Here is a 16,660-nt window from a genome sequence, read left to right as displayed (position 1 = left end):
GTCCCCTTCACAGGAAACCAAAAATGACAAAGCACAAATTGTATTGTGTAACAACTGCTAGGTACTATCAGTACAGACACTGGGGATGTCCAACCTGCAGCCCTTCAGAACCTGTTGGGTTACAACTCCCAGCGTCACAATGACAGCGCCCCCTCTTGTCAGTCTATAAAAAAAGATAAGCAGGTCCGTACCTGAAGAAGTGATTGTTCCCCCAGAGAATTCGGTCTCCGTGCTGGAGCTGTGTTGCTTTAGTGACTGCGGAGCCGTTCACATAGGTCCTGTCATAGATGGGAACAAAAAGAGAACATGAAAGGATTTGGAAACTCCCCAGGAGACACTTAGGGAATCCTTCAGCCACAAGCAAGGGGAAGGAAGGCAAGGGCTAAGTGCAACAACTCTTTCAATCAAACCACTGCCATTTTTACACATTTTATAAATTCAGTGATTTTATTTACTCTTCCTATGCCTCTCATAGCTAAATAATAAAGCAAGTCACAACTGTGGTTTAATACTACAAGGCAAATATATGGTCAATACAGTACCAAGTACTGTTCCTAAGTACCAAAAGTAACTATAACAACTAATCTTGTCCCAAAATGGAATTACTATCCCACATTAAAAAAAAAAACACTTTTTAATCAGCTGAACTACAACTCCCAGATGCCACAGGTTAATACAAATATAAATACATATATAGCACATTCATTTTGTGTGTCAAACCTGGCTTCTGCCATTCTCTCTCTCTGCTCTAGTAGGAATGCGAATGTAAGAGTTGTTAGGAAGAAACAGAAGAAAATATTTGCAGAGAGGAGAAGCGTCAGGCTCTGTGCATGACAAGGCTTGTCGGACAGTTGTTTTTATAAGTATAATAAAGTATGAAGAGTATGTATATTATATGCTATTAAGGGCTATTTGGTTACTAAGGATCCCATATAAGTGCAAACAAGAATATGATCCAAATGAGACGCTATAAGGAAATAGAGACACTATAAGGAAAGAGAGACACTCTAAGGAAATAGAGAAACAGAGAGACAGTCTTTAAGATAAAATATCATATTACCAAAGATTACTAAAAATCATTGTGGTGTAAACAACTAGGAGTGTGAGGTATAAAAACCCAACACAAACACACACACACACTCCTCCTAACAAGTGTAGTCTTTCTTTATTACATTACATCTAGCAATGTCACTTACCTTCCTTATGAATGCTGAGGTTCCACCACTGCTTCTCTGCAGCTGAGGCACCAAGATGTTACAGGCAACTGCTGGCAAACTTGCTGCCAGGTAATGAAGGACACAAACAGCCCTCCAGTTGCCTGAATCTCACATCTACCTGCATATACAGATCAGAGAGAGCTATATCCTCAAACATGCTGCCTGCAGATTCTGTGCTGCTGGCATGACCTCCCTCTGCTGGTGAGCTGGGGTAGTGCACTTTTCTAATAGACTTTCATCAGGGTTAGATAGAGGATTACAACAGATCCCATACCTGTACTACCTGCTTTACTGCCTACCGCTATTTATTATTTCTTATTCAAAGCACTGGATTTTTAAGCACTACATTTTGCTGTCCAAAGCCAATCACAATCTGCCAAGGTTTGCCGCAGACTAAAATAACCAGCATTAACTGAAGCAGCAAGTGTCCTTTGTGATATGGATAGGGGGTAACCTCCACACCCCTTTAAATACAGACACACAAAAAAATCCACATACTGGCTTGCAAAAACTGATTAGGATGAATGTCGCTGATTTTATGGGTGTCTGCCTTGCAGCGCTGGCACCCAATCCCAGCCAGGGCACTATCTGCAAGGAGTTTTGTATGCTCTTCCCATGTCTGTGTGGGTTCCCTCTGGGTACTCTGGTTTCCAAAAAGATACAGGCAGGTTAACTGGCTTCTGACTAAATTGACCATAGTGTGTGTGAATGTGATAGGGACCTTAGATTGCAAGCTCCACTGGGGCAGGGACTGATGGGAATGGGATAGGGACCTTAGATTGTAAGCTCCACTGGGGCAGGGGCTGATGGGAATGCGATAGGGACCTTAGATTGTAAGCTCCACTGGGGCAGGGACTGATGTGAATGGGATAGGGACCTTAGATTGTAAGCTCCACTGGGGTAGGGACTGATGGGAATGGGATAGGGACCTTAGATTGTAAGCTCACTGGGGCAGGGGCTGATGGGAATGTGATAGGGGCCTTAGATTGTAAACTCCACTGGGGCAGGGACTGATGGGAATGGGATAGGGACCTTAGATTGTAAGCTCACTGGGGCAGGGGCTGATGGGAATGGGATAGGGACCTTAGATTGTAAGCTCACTGGGGCAGGGACTGATGGGAATGTGATAGGGACCTTAGATTGTAAGCTCCACTGGGGCAGGGACTGATGTGAATGATGAATAATCTCTGTAAAGAGCTGCAGAAATGTGTCAGAGCTATATAAATAACAGAGAAATAAACAGGGTCTCTATTATTAAAATTGTGGACTCAATAAACATCGAGGGGTGGGGTGTTCAAAGGGTCCTGTGGCAAAGGTCCCATTCGCATTTGGCAGAGCTTAGGACTGGGTGATGGACATTTTTGGACATAAAATGTCCATAAAATTTTTTTTAAATTGCCACCATTCTACTTACTAGGCAGAGATCACTTCCTGAGGCTAACAAGCCAGGTTTGTGAGGGGAGGAGGGCCCTGTTAAATGGGGCCCCATGATTTCTGATGACAGCCCTGCTTCATGTTACATATATGGTCAGGCCCCGGCTGGCAATCTGTGGGTTCTGCTAAATGCCAGAGGGGCTGCTGTAAGATGCCATAGACACTCACTATTTATTTGTGGGGGCTGTTTGGTCTCTGTGTACTGGCAATATCAGGGCCCATTATGAATCTCAGTTTAGACCTGTATATAGGGCTAGCAGTGGTACAGAATAGCATTAATGCAATTTCCATGTATCGACAGCAGGGACCTGTGGATTCTTCTTTGCCTGTTTTGTTTAACCATGGAGTGCAGAATGCAGGGAATGCAGAAAGGAGTGGAAGGGCAGTGCCCATACAGTAATAAGGGCACAGTGACATCTAACTAAGAGGAAAGTTTAACTACTTTCTCCCACATTTTAATTAATTTTCTACATTTATTGTTAAGGGCAAACAAACCAATAACTAGGAAAACCTTATTAAATCTGATGACCTCCAATGTATTTTTCCATTCCTACATGGGCCCTTTTTTTAAAGGAGTTATTCACCTTAATTAAGTTTTTATTATGATGCAAACAGCACCCTTTTAAGACAAAACTGCTATTTTATGTTTGGGATTTTCGAAATATTTACGTTCATTGTTTAATACTCTCAGGCTTGGAATTTCAGTGTCTAGCTAGTTGCTAGGGCTTAATTATGCTAGCAATCACACAACAGTTTGGAAATCAGAATGGAAGATTAACAGGCAGGGCAGAAAAGAAAGTTAAACGATTACAAATTAAAATATAAAAAAAAAATGGACCCTCACAGCTTATGTTTTATTTTTAGTTGCTGGAAGAGGAAAACTAATAATTCAAAAACCGTACTACAGTTGCTTAGAAGAGGTCCATCTATAACATAAACATATAACATAACCCTGTAATGTCCAAAACAAATCTGATTTATGAACTGTGAGACTAAACATTACTCTTAGAACATTTCCAAGGTCCCGGCCTCCTTACCTAGTGTTTTTCATTGGTGTCAGTATAACCTGCCCTTCCGGAGAGATGTCTATAATGCAGTGTTCAGGCAGAATTCCCAAGCCACACAGCTGGATGTCCTGGGAGTCATGGGACCCGATTAATGTGTGATCCTGTGGGGAAGAACGTTATATATTGTTAGTGCTGGTTCCAAAGTCTATTGACCGTAACCTAGGGTCCATACCGTCATCCACCCCATACACACTCTTCTTAGGAGGAGCAGACCTGGTAGGAGCACAGGTCCCTGCTTAGTGCCTTTCAAACTGAGTAGTGAATTATGGGCAGGAACCAAAGACATATCAATGGTTATTCATTTTTGGGAGTCAACCACTTTCTCCTACTCCCTATAATCTGCACCTGGATAAATATTAACCCTCACAATAGAAAATGCCTAAAATCCACCCAAAATTACCTCAGACACAGGCAGTTGTGATTGACAGTGTTCTGTGGGGACCAAGAAGCTCCCAAAAAAGGGCCCACTACTTTTGTGGAACAGATATGACATTACCACAGATTTCTACTTTGTGCCCTAGCAAGTGAGGAGAGAATTATGGGTAGCCACACATATAACACAGATCCCTACTTGTTACATAGTTACATAGTTACATAGTTACATGGGGTTGAAAAAAGACCAGTGTCCATCAAGTTCAACCCATCCAAGTAAACCCAGCACACTTAACCCACACCTACCAATCTATACACTCACATACATACACTATATATACAACCACTAGTACTAACTGTAGATATTAGCATCACAATAGCCTTGGATATTCTGATTGATCAAGAACTCATCCAGGCCCCTCTTAAAGGCATTAACAGAATCTGCCATTACCCCATCACTAGGAAGGGCATTCCCCAACCCCCTCACTGCCCTCACCGTGAAAAACCACCTACGCTGCTTCAAATGGAAGCTCCTTTCCTCTAATCTAAAGGGGTGACCTCTGGTGCGCTGATTGTTTTTATGGGAAAAAAGAACATCCCCCAACTGCCTATAATCCCCTCTAATGTACTTGTACAGAGTAATCATGTCCCCTCGCAAGCGCCTCTTTTCCAGAGAAAACAACCCCAACCTCGACAGTCTAACCCCATAGTTTAAATCTTCCATCCCCTTTACCAGTTTAGTTGCAGTCTCTGCACTCTCTCCAGCTCATTAATATCCTTCTTAAGGACTGGAGCCCAAAACTGCACTGCATACTCAAGGTGAGGCCTTACCAGGGACCTATAAAGGGGCAAAATTATGTTCTCATCCCTTGAGTCAATGCCCTTTTTTATACAAGACAGCACTTTATTTGCTTTAGTAGCCACAGAATGACACTGCCTGGCATTAGACAACTTGTTATCAACAAAAACCCCTAGATCCTTCTCCATTAAGGATACCCCCAACACACTCCCATTCAGTAGATAGTTTGCGTTTATATTATTTCTACCAAAGTGCATAACTTTGCACTTATCAACATTGAACCTCATTTTCCAGTTTGCTGCCCAGTTATCTAATTTTGTCAAATCGCTCTGCAAAGCGGCAGCATCCTGCATGGAACTTATAGTTTTGCACAATTTAGTGTCATCAGCAAAAATAGAAACAGTACTGTCTATGCCCACCTCCAGGTCATTAATAAACAAGTTAAAAAGCAAAGGCCCAAGGACTGACCGCTGCGGTACTCCACTAACCACACTGGTCCAATTAGAAAATGTTCCATTTACAACCACTCTTTGTACTCTATCCTTCAGCCAGTTCTCTATCCAATTACAAATATTATGTTCTAGGCCAATATTCCTTAATTTGATCATTAACCTTCTGTGAGGTACTGTATCAAACGCTTTAGCAAAGTCCAAGTAGATGACATCAACTGCCATTCCAGCATCAAGGTTCCTGCTCACCTCCTCATAAAAGGCGACTAAATTAGTCTGGCAAGATCTGTTACGCATAAAACCATGCTGGCACAAACTAATAGTATTGTGAACTGCAATGTATTCAAGTACCCTATCCCTTATTACCCCTTCCAAAAGTTTTCCTACTACTGATGTCAGACTAACAGGCCTATAGTTTTCAGGCTGAGAACGGGATCCCTTTTTAAATAACGGCACCACATTAGCAATCCGCCAGTCTCTTGGCACCATGCCAGACCTCAATGAATCCTGAAAAATTAAGTGAAGAGGTTTGGCAATCACAGCGCTCAGCTCATATAATACCCTGGGATGAATCCCATCCGGCCCTGGACCTTTGTTTACCTTTACATGTTCAAGTCTCTTTTGAATTTCCTCCCGAGTGACCCACGCGTCAGTAGCTAAATTACTAGAACTGGGCATATTACAAGGGAAGCCTTCATTATCTGGCTCCTCAGATGTATAGACAGATGAAAAATAAGAGTTCAAAATTTCAGCTTTTTCCCCGTTCTCATCAACCAACTTACCCCCCCGTGATAATAAAGTTCCCACCCCTTCTTGCTTCATTTTTTTACTATTCACATAATTAAAAAATAATTTTGGATTCTTTTTACTCCTAGCTGCAATATCCCTTTCCATCTCTATTTTAGCTTGCTTGATAGCTTTTTTGCATGCTTTATTTGCTTCCTTGTACCTGATGAAAGTTTCTGCTGTCCCAGCTAACTTGAATGCCCTAAAAGCACGTTTTTTCTTACCAACCTCGACCCTAACACTTTTATTCAGCCATAAAGGTTTTGCTTTGCGATGCCTCTCCTTGCTTACAAGGGGGATATACTGTTGTGTATACCTACAAAGCAATGTTTTAAAGATGTTCCATTTTCCTTCTGTGTCTAACCCCATGAAAAGCCTTTCCCAGTTGACACATTGCAGAGATGCCCTTATACTGGCAAAGTCTGCACGTCTAAAATTGAGCGTATTAGTTACTCCCTTATAGCGCTGTCTCTGCAGCATTATCTCAAAGGAGACCATGTTGTGATCACTGTTCCCCAAATGCTCACCCACACAAATGTTAGAGATGAGTTCATTATTATTAGATATTACCAGGTCCAAAATAGCGTCATTCCTAGTGGGTTCTTGAACTGCCTGAAGTAAAAAGTTGTCATTTAGCATATTTACAAACCTACTAGCTTTTTCTGACTTAGCCACCCCATTACTCCAGTCAATGTCCGGATAATTAAAGTCCCCCATAACAACAACTTGACCTAGTTTTGAAGCCTCCTCCATTTGCAACAATAGCTGGGCCTCATCCCCCTCATCTATACGGGGTGGTTTATAACATACACCAATGATCATTTTCTTTGTGACCTTCAGCCCTACAGAAATTTCTACCCAAAGAGATTCGACGTTTTCATTGGTAATGTCTTTATTACATGGCTTTAAATCTGACTTTACGTAAAGACAAACCCCTCCACCCTTTTTAATCTCTCTGTCCCTCCTAAAAAGTGTATAACCATTTAAATTCGCAGCCCAGTCGCATTTATCATCCCACCAGGTCTCAGTGATACCTATTAAGTCATAATTTTCAATACATGCAATAGCTTGCAGCTCCCCTAATTTACCCGACAAGCTACGCGCATTAGCCAGCATGCAGCGGAGATTTTTACTTCTCCCTCTGATGTTTACATTAGCTAAAGGAGAATTAGAGCTAAGGCAATTATGAAACTGCTTTCCTACTTGGTGCCTTAGCAAATGAGCAGGGAATTGTGGGTAGGAAAACACCTGTCAGGAGCACAGATCCCTACTTACTCTGTTCCCAAGTGAGCAGAGAATTATGGGTAGGATCAGACATGACAGAGTAGAGATCCCTACTTAATGTGTTTATAAGTGAGCAGAGAATTATGGGTAGGATCAGACATGACAGAGTAGAGATCCCTACTTACTGTGTTCCCAAGTGAGCAGAGAATTATGGGTAGGATCTGACATGACAGAGTAGAGATCCCTACTTACTGTGTTGCTAAGTGAGCAGAGAATTATGGGTAGGATCAGACATGACTTAGTAGAGATCCCTACTTACTGTGTTTATAAGTGAGCAGAGAATTATGGGTAGGATCAGCCATGACAGAGTAGAGATCCCAACTTACTGTGTTTATAAGTGAGCAGAGAATTATGGGTAGGATCAGACATGACAGAGTAGAGATCCCTACTTACTGTGTTTATAAGTGAGCAGAGAATTATGGGTAGGATCAGACATGACAGAGTAGAGATCCCTACTTACTGTGTTTATAAGTGAGCAGAGAATTATGGGTAGGATCAGACATCGCAGAGTAGAGATCCCTACTTACTGTGTTTATAAGTGAGCAGAGAATTATGGGTAGGATCAGCCATGACAGAGTAGAGATCCCTACTTACTGTGTTTATAAGTGAGCAGAGAATTATGGGTAGGATCAGACATCGCAGAGTAGAGATCCCTACTTACTGTGTTTATAAGTGAGCAGAGAATTATGGGTAGGATCAGACATCGCAGAGTAGAGATCCCTACTTACTGTGTTTATAAGTGAGCAGAGAATTATGGGTAGGATCAGACATGACAGAGTAGAGATCCCTACTTACTGTGTTTATAAGTGAGCAGAGAATTATGGGTAGGATCAGACATGACAGAGTAGAGATCCCTACTTACTGTGTTTATAAGTGAGCAGAGAATTATGGGTAGGATCAGACATCGCAGAGTAGAGATCCCTACTTACTGTGTTTATAAGTGAGCAGAGAATTATGGGTAGGATCAGACATGACAGAGTAGAGATCCCTACTTACTGTGTTTATAAGTGAGCAGAGAATTATGGGTAGGATCAGACATGACTTAGTAGAGATCCCTACTTACTGTGTTTATAAGTGAGCAGAGAATTATGGGTAGGATCAGACATGACTTAGTAGAGATCCCTACTTACTGTGTTTATAAGTGAGCAGAGAATTATGGGTAGGATCAGACATGACAGGGTAGAGATCCCTACTTACTGTGTTTATAAATGAGCAGAGAATTATGGGTAGGATCAGACATGACAGAGTAGAGATCCCTACTTACTGTGTTGCTAAGTGAGCAGAGAATTATGGGTAGGATCAGACATGACAGAGTAGAGATCCCTACTTACTGTGTTGCTAAGTGAGCAGAGAATTATGGGTAGGATCAGACATGACAGAGTAGAGATTCCTACTTACTGTGTTGCTAAGTGAGCAGAGAATTATGGGTAGGATCAGACATGACAGAGTAGAGATCCCTACTTACTGTGTTTATAAGTGAGCAGAGAATTATGGGTAGTCAGACATGACAGAGTAGAGATCCCTACTTACTGTGTTTATAAGTGAGCAGAGAATTATGGGTAGTCAGACATGACAGAGAAGAGATCCCTACTTACTGTGTTTATAAGTGAGCAGAGAATTATGGGTAGTCAGACATGACAGAGAAGAGATCCCTACTTACTGTGTTTATAAGTGAGCAGAGAATTATGGGTAGTCAGACATGACAGAGTAGAGATCCCTACTTACTGTGTTGCTAAGTGAGCAGAGAATTATGGGTAGGTGCATATCCCACCGGCAGCCATGTAAGGGATACAGTACAATGTCACATTCCCCACACCACCAGCTACTTACAGTGCCACCATTAATTCAGAGGCACAAGTGTCCTGCTTTTCGGATTAGTTACATATGACATGATACAACTAGGGTTGACATCTGTCCTTTCTATATTTTTATGTTGCCTCAAGTATTATTTTTGCCTATCAAGCCAGCAAAATACTAGCCAAGTGGCAACTGTAGGTAGGGTGAGTTTGGTGGCACTGGTCAGTAATGCATGGTATGGTGCAGTTGCAAGTAATGGGGATAAGGGAATGCTGCCCTACAGTTACGTGGCAGGTCATGTAATATAATATAATTGGGAGGCCTTGGGAGGTTAGCTGTCCATGACAAACCATTGTGAGAACTTGCCTGTTAATAACGTTCCAGAGAGAAGGCCCCCCCCCCAGGCTCTGTGTGGTGCGGGCATGAAGTGACTGGCAGTGGCATTCACCCTTGGCGCCCCCCTGCTTGCCCACACAAAGCCTTTCTCTTACCCCTGCACATCAGCTCATTGATAAGAACAGAAGAGCTGCTTGTTGTGCATGGGGGTGTGATTACTCAGCTCATATGAAAGTATCTCACACCCCGGAGCTGCGCCCTCATCCCGCTCTCCCTGACAAAGCAAAAAAAATAATGCCCTGGGCACGATAAAAATAGACAAGACACATCCTTAGCCATTTTGTGCTTGCTCTCTGGGAACACAGCAAGGCAGGCATGTGAGAAACCCCTATGGCTGAGCACTGGATTTCACTTAAAGGGGAAGAAACAATAAATAAGTTGAATCTCCATGCCTAATGGCTAAAGACTACTTAAACTAAAATGGAATTAACAAAATATCCCAAATTTTTCTGTGTGCCATTCCCCTTAATGTAATGTCATAAAAATACCTTCCAGCTGCAGCTGTACTGTGTTAGCCATACAGCTGTACTGTGTGTGTGCCATACAGCCGTACTGTGTGTGTGCCATACAGCCGTACTGTGTGTGTGCCATACAGCCGTACTGTGTGTGTGCCATACAGCCGTACTGTGTGTGTGCCATACAGCCTTACTGTGTGTGTGCCATACAGCCGTACTGTGTGTGCGCCATACAGCCGTACTGTGTGTGTGCCATACAGCCGTACTGTGTGTGTGCCATACAGCTGTACTGTGTGTGCGCCATACAGCCGTACTGTGTGTGTGCCATACAGCCGTACTGTGTGTGTGCCATACAGCCGTACTGTGTGTGTGCCATACAGCCGTACTGTGTGTGTGCGCCATACAGCCGTACTGTGTGTGTGCCATACAGCCGTACTGTGTGTGTGCCATACAGCCGTACTGTGTGTGTGCCATACAGCCGTACTGTGTGTGTGTGCCATACAGCCGTACTGTGTGTGTGTGCCATACAGCCGTACTGTGTGTGTGCCATACAGCTGTTAGCCATAGACCAAAACCAGAAAATATGAAGAAGGTGATACCTAACTTAGTAAATTACAAAATATGAGCTTTCGGGACTACTTAGGTCCCTGCTTCAGGCAGGATATGGGCACCCCCATCCTTGTGTCTCATTCATATCCTGTTGTGCTTTGGAAAGATCTACTGGTTAATGAAGCACCACAGTGTTTATTGTATAGTCCCCTTATATAGTTATACATAGTCATCATATCTCCCCTTAACTGCCCCCTCCCCAGTGTAGCCAATCCCAACTTGGCCAGCCTTTCCCCCAAAATTGAGCCCTTCCATTCCCTTTATCAGCTTTGTCGCTCTTCTCTATACTTTCTCAATATTGCAGTGTCACCCGCTGTAACCTACAACACTTATACAGGTATTTGCTTATTTGTGTCTGTAAGTTACCCTTCCATTTAGATTGTAAGCTCTACGGGGCAGGGACCTCTATCCTCTTGTCTCTTTGATTCTTAACTTATTGCAACTGTATCTTGTATTTATTGTTATACTTTGTATTTATTATTATTTTAATAACCCCGTTATATTAATCTACCCTCCTGTACAGAGCAGCGTACGTAAGTAGCGCTTTATAAATAAGATATACATACATACATATATTTCATTACTGCCTTCACCTCCTTCATTTATTAATATATAGTGATCATATCCCCCTTAACTGCCCCTTCCCCAGTGTAACCAATCCCAACTGGGCCAGCCTTTCCCCATAACAGAGCCCATTCCCTTTATCAGCTTAGTTGCTCTTCTGTGTATTTTCTCTATTTCATTACTGCCCCCCCTTATATATTTATATATAGTGATCCTACCCCCCTTAACTGCCCCTGTCCAAGACTAACCAAACCCAACTTTTCCTCATAACTGAGCCCTTGCTTTCATATTATCATTCTTCTCTGTACTCTCCCTGTGCCACAATTGCTTCTTTTGAGACCAAAACTGCTTTTCACCCTCACAGAATTAATCTGTGTACTTAACTATCAACTTAACATTTTACTCATTGGCCAACTCTTGCTGTGTGTCAAATTTCTTACTCATGCTGGAATCAGCCAATCAAAACAGGGGAAATCTGTCCATGACTCACAGCATGGTTGCAACTGGACAAAAAATGTTAGGATGAAGAACTAACAGATAATGAGTTAATTAGATAAACAACTGTAATAAGAAAAAACGATTTGAGAAACATGATTTATCCACTGCAGTTTTATTTTTTTTTTTAATTATAATAACTGCTCTCTTGAAAGACACAAACCACTGGGCGCGCTAATGTGTTAACCACCTCCAAGTGCTTATAATCATTAGCTCCAAAAAATAACTAAACAAGACTTTTGTTATTTTTAATGTGTATGTATTTATAATAAATTGATGCAGGGCAAGGCAAACCTCTGCATTGGTGCTACACATAACCCCCCCGTGCAATCTCACCTTAAGGTAGTACACCAGGAGCTCGTTGAGGGCTGGATCTGCATTTAAATTGACTAAGAAACTCTTATTATCTCCCACTTTGATCCCAGAAGACTGAAGTGAAATCCCAAGGCTTTCCAGCTGCTTCTGGCGCTCCTAAAAGACAGAAATTGCAAACTATACATTTCTTTTTTTCCAAGGTAAATACGTCTAAACAAGCTACTCCGGTATCACATTCAGTTAGGCATCAGCGACACTTTCACGGGCCATTATAAGTGGTGTAAATACTTGGGAGAGATGAGAGAGAAACTGAACAGGGGCCTGCCCCTCCCTGGTTCCGCCCGCAGACTTCTGGTGCTGAAGCAACAAGATGCCTCCATAGAGACAAAATATGGCACTGGAGTTTGGCAGTTCTTTTGCTAGTTATGCCACTGCTCATTAAAGGGGTGGTTCACCTTTAAGTTAACCTTTAGTATGTCATTGAATGTCCTATTCCATTTGCCTTCCTCTTCTGCCTTTTTACAGCTTTCAAATGGGGGTCACTGACCCCGGCAGCCAAAAACTATTGCTCTGTGAGGCTCCAGTTTTATTGTTATTGTTACTTTTTATTACTTATCTTTCTATGCAGGCCCTCTACTATTCATATTCCCATCTCTCATTTAAACCATGGCCTGGTTGCTGGGGTAAATTAGACCCTAGCAACCAGATAGCTGCTAAAATACCAAATGGAGAGCTGCTGAACAACAAGCTAAACAACTGAAAAATCATAAAAAATGATTAACTGAAGGTGAACAACACCTTTAATGCTCTCAACATCCTTTCAAGCCTAACAAATAAGAACATGCAGATACTCAGCAGCCTTTTTCAGCACACTTGTAGATCTCTATAGGACAATAAGAAGCCATATACAAACCTGGGCAATGTCCTCTGTCATTCTGAGCTTCTCTTCCCAAGTCACAGTCATCTCTTGAATTAGCTTCTCAGATTCCTGCAGACGTTCTTTTAACTCTGGGGCCTTCATAGACTAAATAGAAAAAAAAATCAGATACGTCAGTTATGGATATTTATATGTAACCTATCACTGAACAGCAGGTCCAGAACGTGTCAGTGCTTTATTTGCCATTGTTTTATATTATCTCTCTGGCAAAAGTGCCGGCGGAGTCACTTATACCTTGATAAAAGCTAGAATAACAAAGCAGGAGGGAAATTATTATACACTTACTCTTGCATAAAGGGGAACTCCTCCCAAACACAACTTAAGCTTTTTTTAAAAGTAAATATAATTTCAAACAAGTTTGCAATATACATCTATACATACAATATACCTGGCTGAGACTCAAATAAAATGTAACAGTAGTCGCCTGCCCCCAGCCTGCATCTTCCCAATCCCACAATCCCCTGCTGCACACGTGATGTCAATAGGGAAAGGAACATGCCAGTGCAATTCATTGTGGGTCATGTAATTTCTGCATGCTCTCTGTAAGCTGTGGGAAAGTTGATATAATTTGTAACATCAATGTTTTAGTCCCTCCTCCCCTGCCAGAATTTTAAATGATCCAGAAAGAGGAGAACTGTTTTACAGCCGGATTTCAGGAGATTTTTTAGGAGATTTATATTAGCGGCAACTCCTCGTTATTAGACTAAGATGGGTTCCCAGCTCTGGCACGTTCATCAAAATGAAATAGAGCTAAAAGCTTGTAAAGCCTCCAGACATTCTAATGTAAAAGTCTGCAGCTTTAAATTAGGATCTTGGGGGTTATCTAATAAAAGCCACAAAACTTGCCCAGGAGCAGTAACCCAAAGTAACCAATCAGCAGGTAGAATTTACTCATCACCTGTTTAAAAGCAAACATCTTATTGGTTAACATCGGTTAGTGCTACTGGGCAAACAGTTTCTTTTATTACATATGTGGGTTAGTATCTTATAGACTGACCGATTACACGCATTTTAATTGTTCTTCATTATTTATTTTGCATTGTTATTGAATTATTAGTCTTCTAAATGCCAACGAGCTTCCAGGTATATTTATATGAAAATGGTTTATTTAGATGAAGCAGGGTTTTACATATGAGCTTGTTTATGCAATATATTTGTAAAGAGACCTACATGGTTTGGGGGTGTAGTTTTCCTTTAATATTACCACTGTCTGCCCCCCATTCCCTTACGCACACAATGGGAAAAACTTGTATACTGGATTGCACAGCTGTCAGCCAATCAGGAAACTCTGACACACCATTAATGTGACACAGAGGGGTAAAACTGTGTTGGCTTCATAAAGCCACTGACTTACTGGATTATCACTAAATGTGTTAGGGTGAAAACCCATAAAATCTCATAACCTCAAATAGACATGTTTAACGAGGACTGTTAATGAGAACTTCTATTAAATCACTAGGGGGCAGTGTGCATTCACAGTTCTTCACTCTTAGGTGTAACAAAGCCAAAAGACTGTCATGTTTGAATAAACTTCAAATTGGCATTAACAGTTAAGTGTTGCCGCTCCGTCATGTGATGTTAATTCTCTCAGCATGGCTCGGGAGCGTATGCCAGGCACCATATGCTTGTTCCTTCTGCCAAAGCTCCGCAGATGAGCCTGCAGGAATGCAGCAGGGTGGGTCAGTACGACTGCACATTCTCAGTGACAAGAACAAAAAAGGCTCTGTAAGAGCATGGCACGGCCCTGTAGTCATTCTCTGCCCAAGCCAATCTGTTATAAAAAGGGGTATGACTGGGTGTTATTAAACACTGGGGCTATGACAGCATCAGGGGCGGCCTAAATAAAATAATAATTAATAGATACAGACTTTTACATATTTGTTTTGCTCTGCCAAACGCTATAAATTCTGCAACCAGCTAAACCTGTTATATATTTGCAGAATTCCTAGTGCAGAGTGGGTGCAGAATCTGAGATAGTCCACTAGATGGAGACACCAGCAGAGGCTTCAGACAGGAGCTCAGTCTGCAGAAGAACTGCAGGTATTTATCCAAAAAAATACCTGTTATAAATGTATTTAAAAATCTCAGCTGTCAATCATATATTGCCTGCCCCGCCTCTATGCCGGAGGCATGGTTAAATGATTCCCTTTTCTCTGTAATAATAAAACAGTACCTGTACTTGATCCCAACTAAGATATAATTACCCCTTATTGGGGGCAGAACAGCCCTATTGGGTTTATTTAATAGTTAAATGATTCCCTTTTCTCTGTAATAATAAAACAGTAGCTGTACTTGATCCCAACTAAGATATAATTACCCCTTATTGGGGGCAGAACAGCCCTATTGGGTTTATTTAATGGTTAAATGATTCCCTTTTCTCTGTAATAATAAAACAGTACCTGTACTTGATCCCAACTAATTAATCCTTATTGGATGCAAAGCAATCCTATTGGTTTTAATGAATGTTTTATTTTAGTAGACTTAAGGTAGGTGATCCAAATTACGGAACGACCCCTTATTCAGAATACCCCTGGTCTCGAGCATTCTGGATAACGGGTCCTATACCTGTTTAAGTAAAGTTTATTTTGCTCTACTAACATGAAACAAAAGGATTTGGAATTATTTCTTAGGGTGACAGGTCCCCTTTAACACGTGACAGCACTCTCACAGGGCAAATATGCCCAAAAGCACCGGGAGATGGTCAGTACCCTCTATTTAATGTAGGTCATGGGAAAGAGAGTTTGGGAACAAGGCTTCTCACCTCGGCTTGGGTAAGCTGAACCCTCAGTTTCTCCACCTCCTCACGCAATTCCCGGATTATTCTGGCGTTGGGGTCCTCATTGACGACGGCATGGTTGACTATGTTCTTGGCTCGGTCGGCATACCTCAGGGTGGAGAGCGTCTCATCATAGTTATCAGCAGCGGGGCTCACCGTGGCTACCATCGCTGTTTTACTGTTCCCTCCCAGACTGTCCTGCAAAGATGAATGGAATATATGTTGTCAAACAGGAATTCCCTCGGAATGGAACATATATGAAGATGATGATTTTTTTTTTTATTATGTTTTAAAGGGAAAGTAAAATGCTTTATACATTTTAGAGCCCAAATCTCAGACCACGTTTGGGAATACAGACCCACTTCCCTGTACTTGGTTATAAAAGGTAAAGTAGTGCAGGGGCTTTGGAGCTGCCATGTCTGGCCGTGGCCACCAATCAAAATCAAGTGCAGCTAAACCAGGACCAGACCACCTTCTACTGAAGCCAGACAAGCCTGTGCAATAGCCTGCTTTTAAGACCAGGTGGGGGCCATATAATCTTACCCAAACTAACCTTTAGACTAGGACCCCCTACCATTGCTTTTAGTGGTGGCAGCTCCACCACTTGGAAACTGCTGCCATAATTTCACGGCTTTTACTGAAGCACAGGAGCAAAGATTGGTGGGGTTCAACACTTACTTTCAGCAGCCATGTTAACACGGAGTCTCGATACGGAACAAACTTGTTCTTATTCTTGCCGGCCCCTTGATCTGCCAAGGCTGAGATAACCAGGCCAAGGGTGGTGAGGGACCTGAAAAGAACAAACATGTAGCAATGTAAGGGTAAGTCAACAAACTTTTGAAAAATGATTAAAAGATGAAACCCTGATACCTCACAACAAATTACAGGCACTACTGAACTAACGTTAG

General features: G+C 42.0%; 1 protein-coding gene across 2 annotated transcripts in view; it reads right to left on the bottom strand.

Annotated features, from left to right (window-relative positions):
* Positions 1-16,660, bottom strand: part of kif13b (kinesin family member 13B) — a 126,915-nt gene that overhangs the window by 55,699 nt on the left and 54,556 nt on the right. For both annotated transcript variants that reach the window (XM_031903082.1, XM_031903083.1), the window contains exons 10-15: positions 16,431-16,542; positions 15,738-15,950; positions 12,953-13,063; positions 12,061-12,195; positions 3,689-3,819; positions 192-278 (exon numbers count right to left, since the gene is read on the bottom strand). In XM_031903082.1, the coding sequence (XP_031758942.1) occupies positions 192-278; positions 3,689-3,819; positions 12,061-12,195; positions 12,953-13,063; positions 15,738-15,950; positions 16,431-16,542 (789 nt within the window). The remainder of the gene's footprint in view (positions 1-191; positions 279-3,688; positions 3,820-12,060; positions 12,196-12,952; positions 13,064-15,737; positions 15,951-16,430; positions 16,543-16,660) is intronic.

Source organism: Xenopus tropicalis, chromosome 5 (assembly GCF_000004195.4).
Source record: "Xenopus tropicalis strain Nigerian chromosome 5, UCB_Xtro_10.0, whole genome shotgun sequence".
NCBI lineage: Eukaryota > Metazoa > Chordata > Amphibia > Anura > Pipidae > Xenopus > Xenopus tropicalis.
This window is presented reverse-complemented; position numbering and strand designations above follow the sequence as displayed.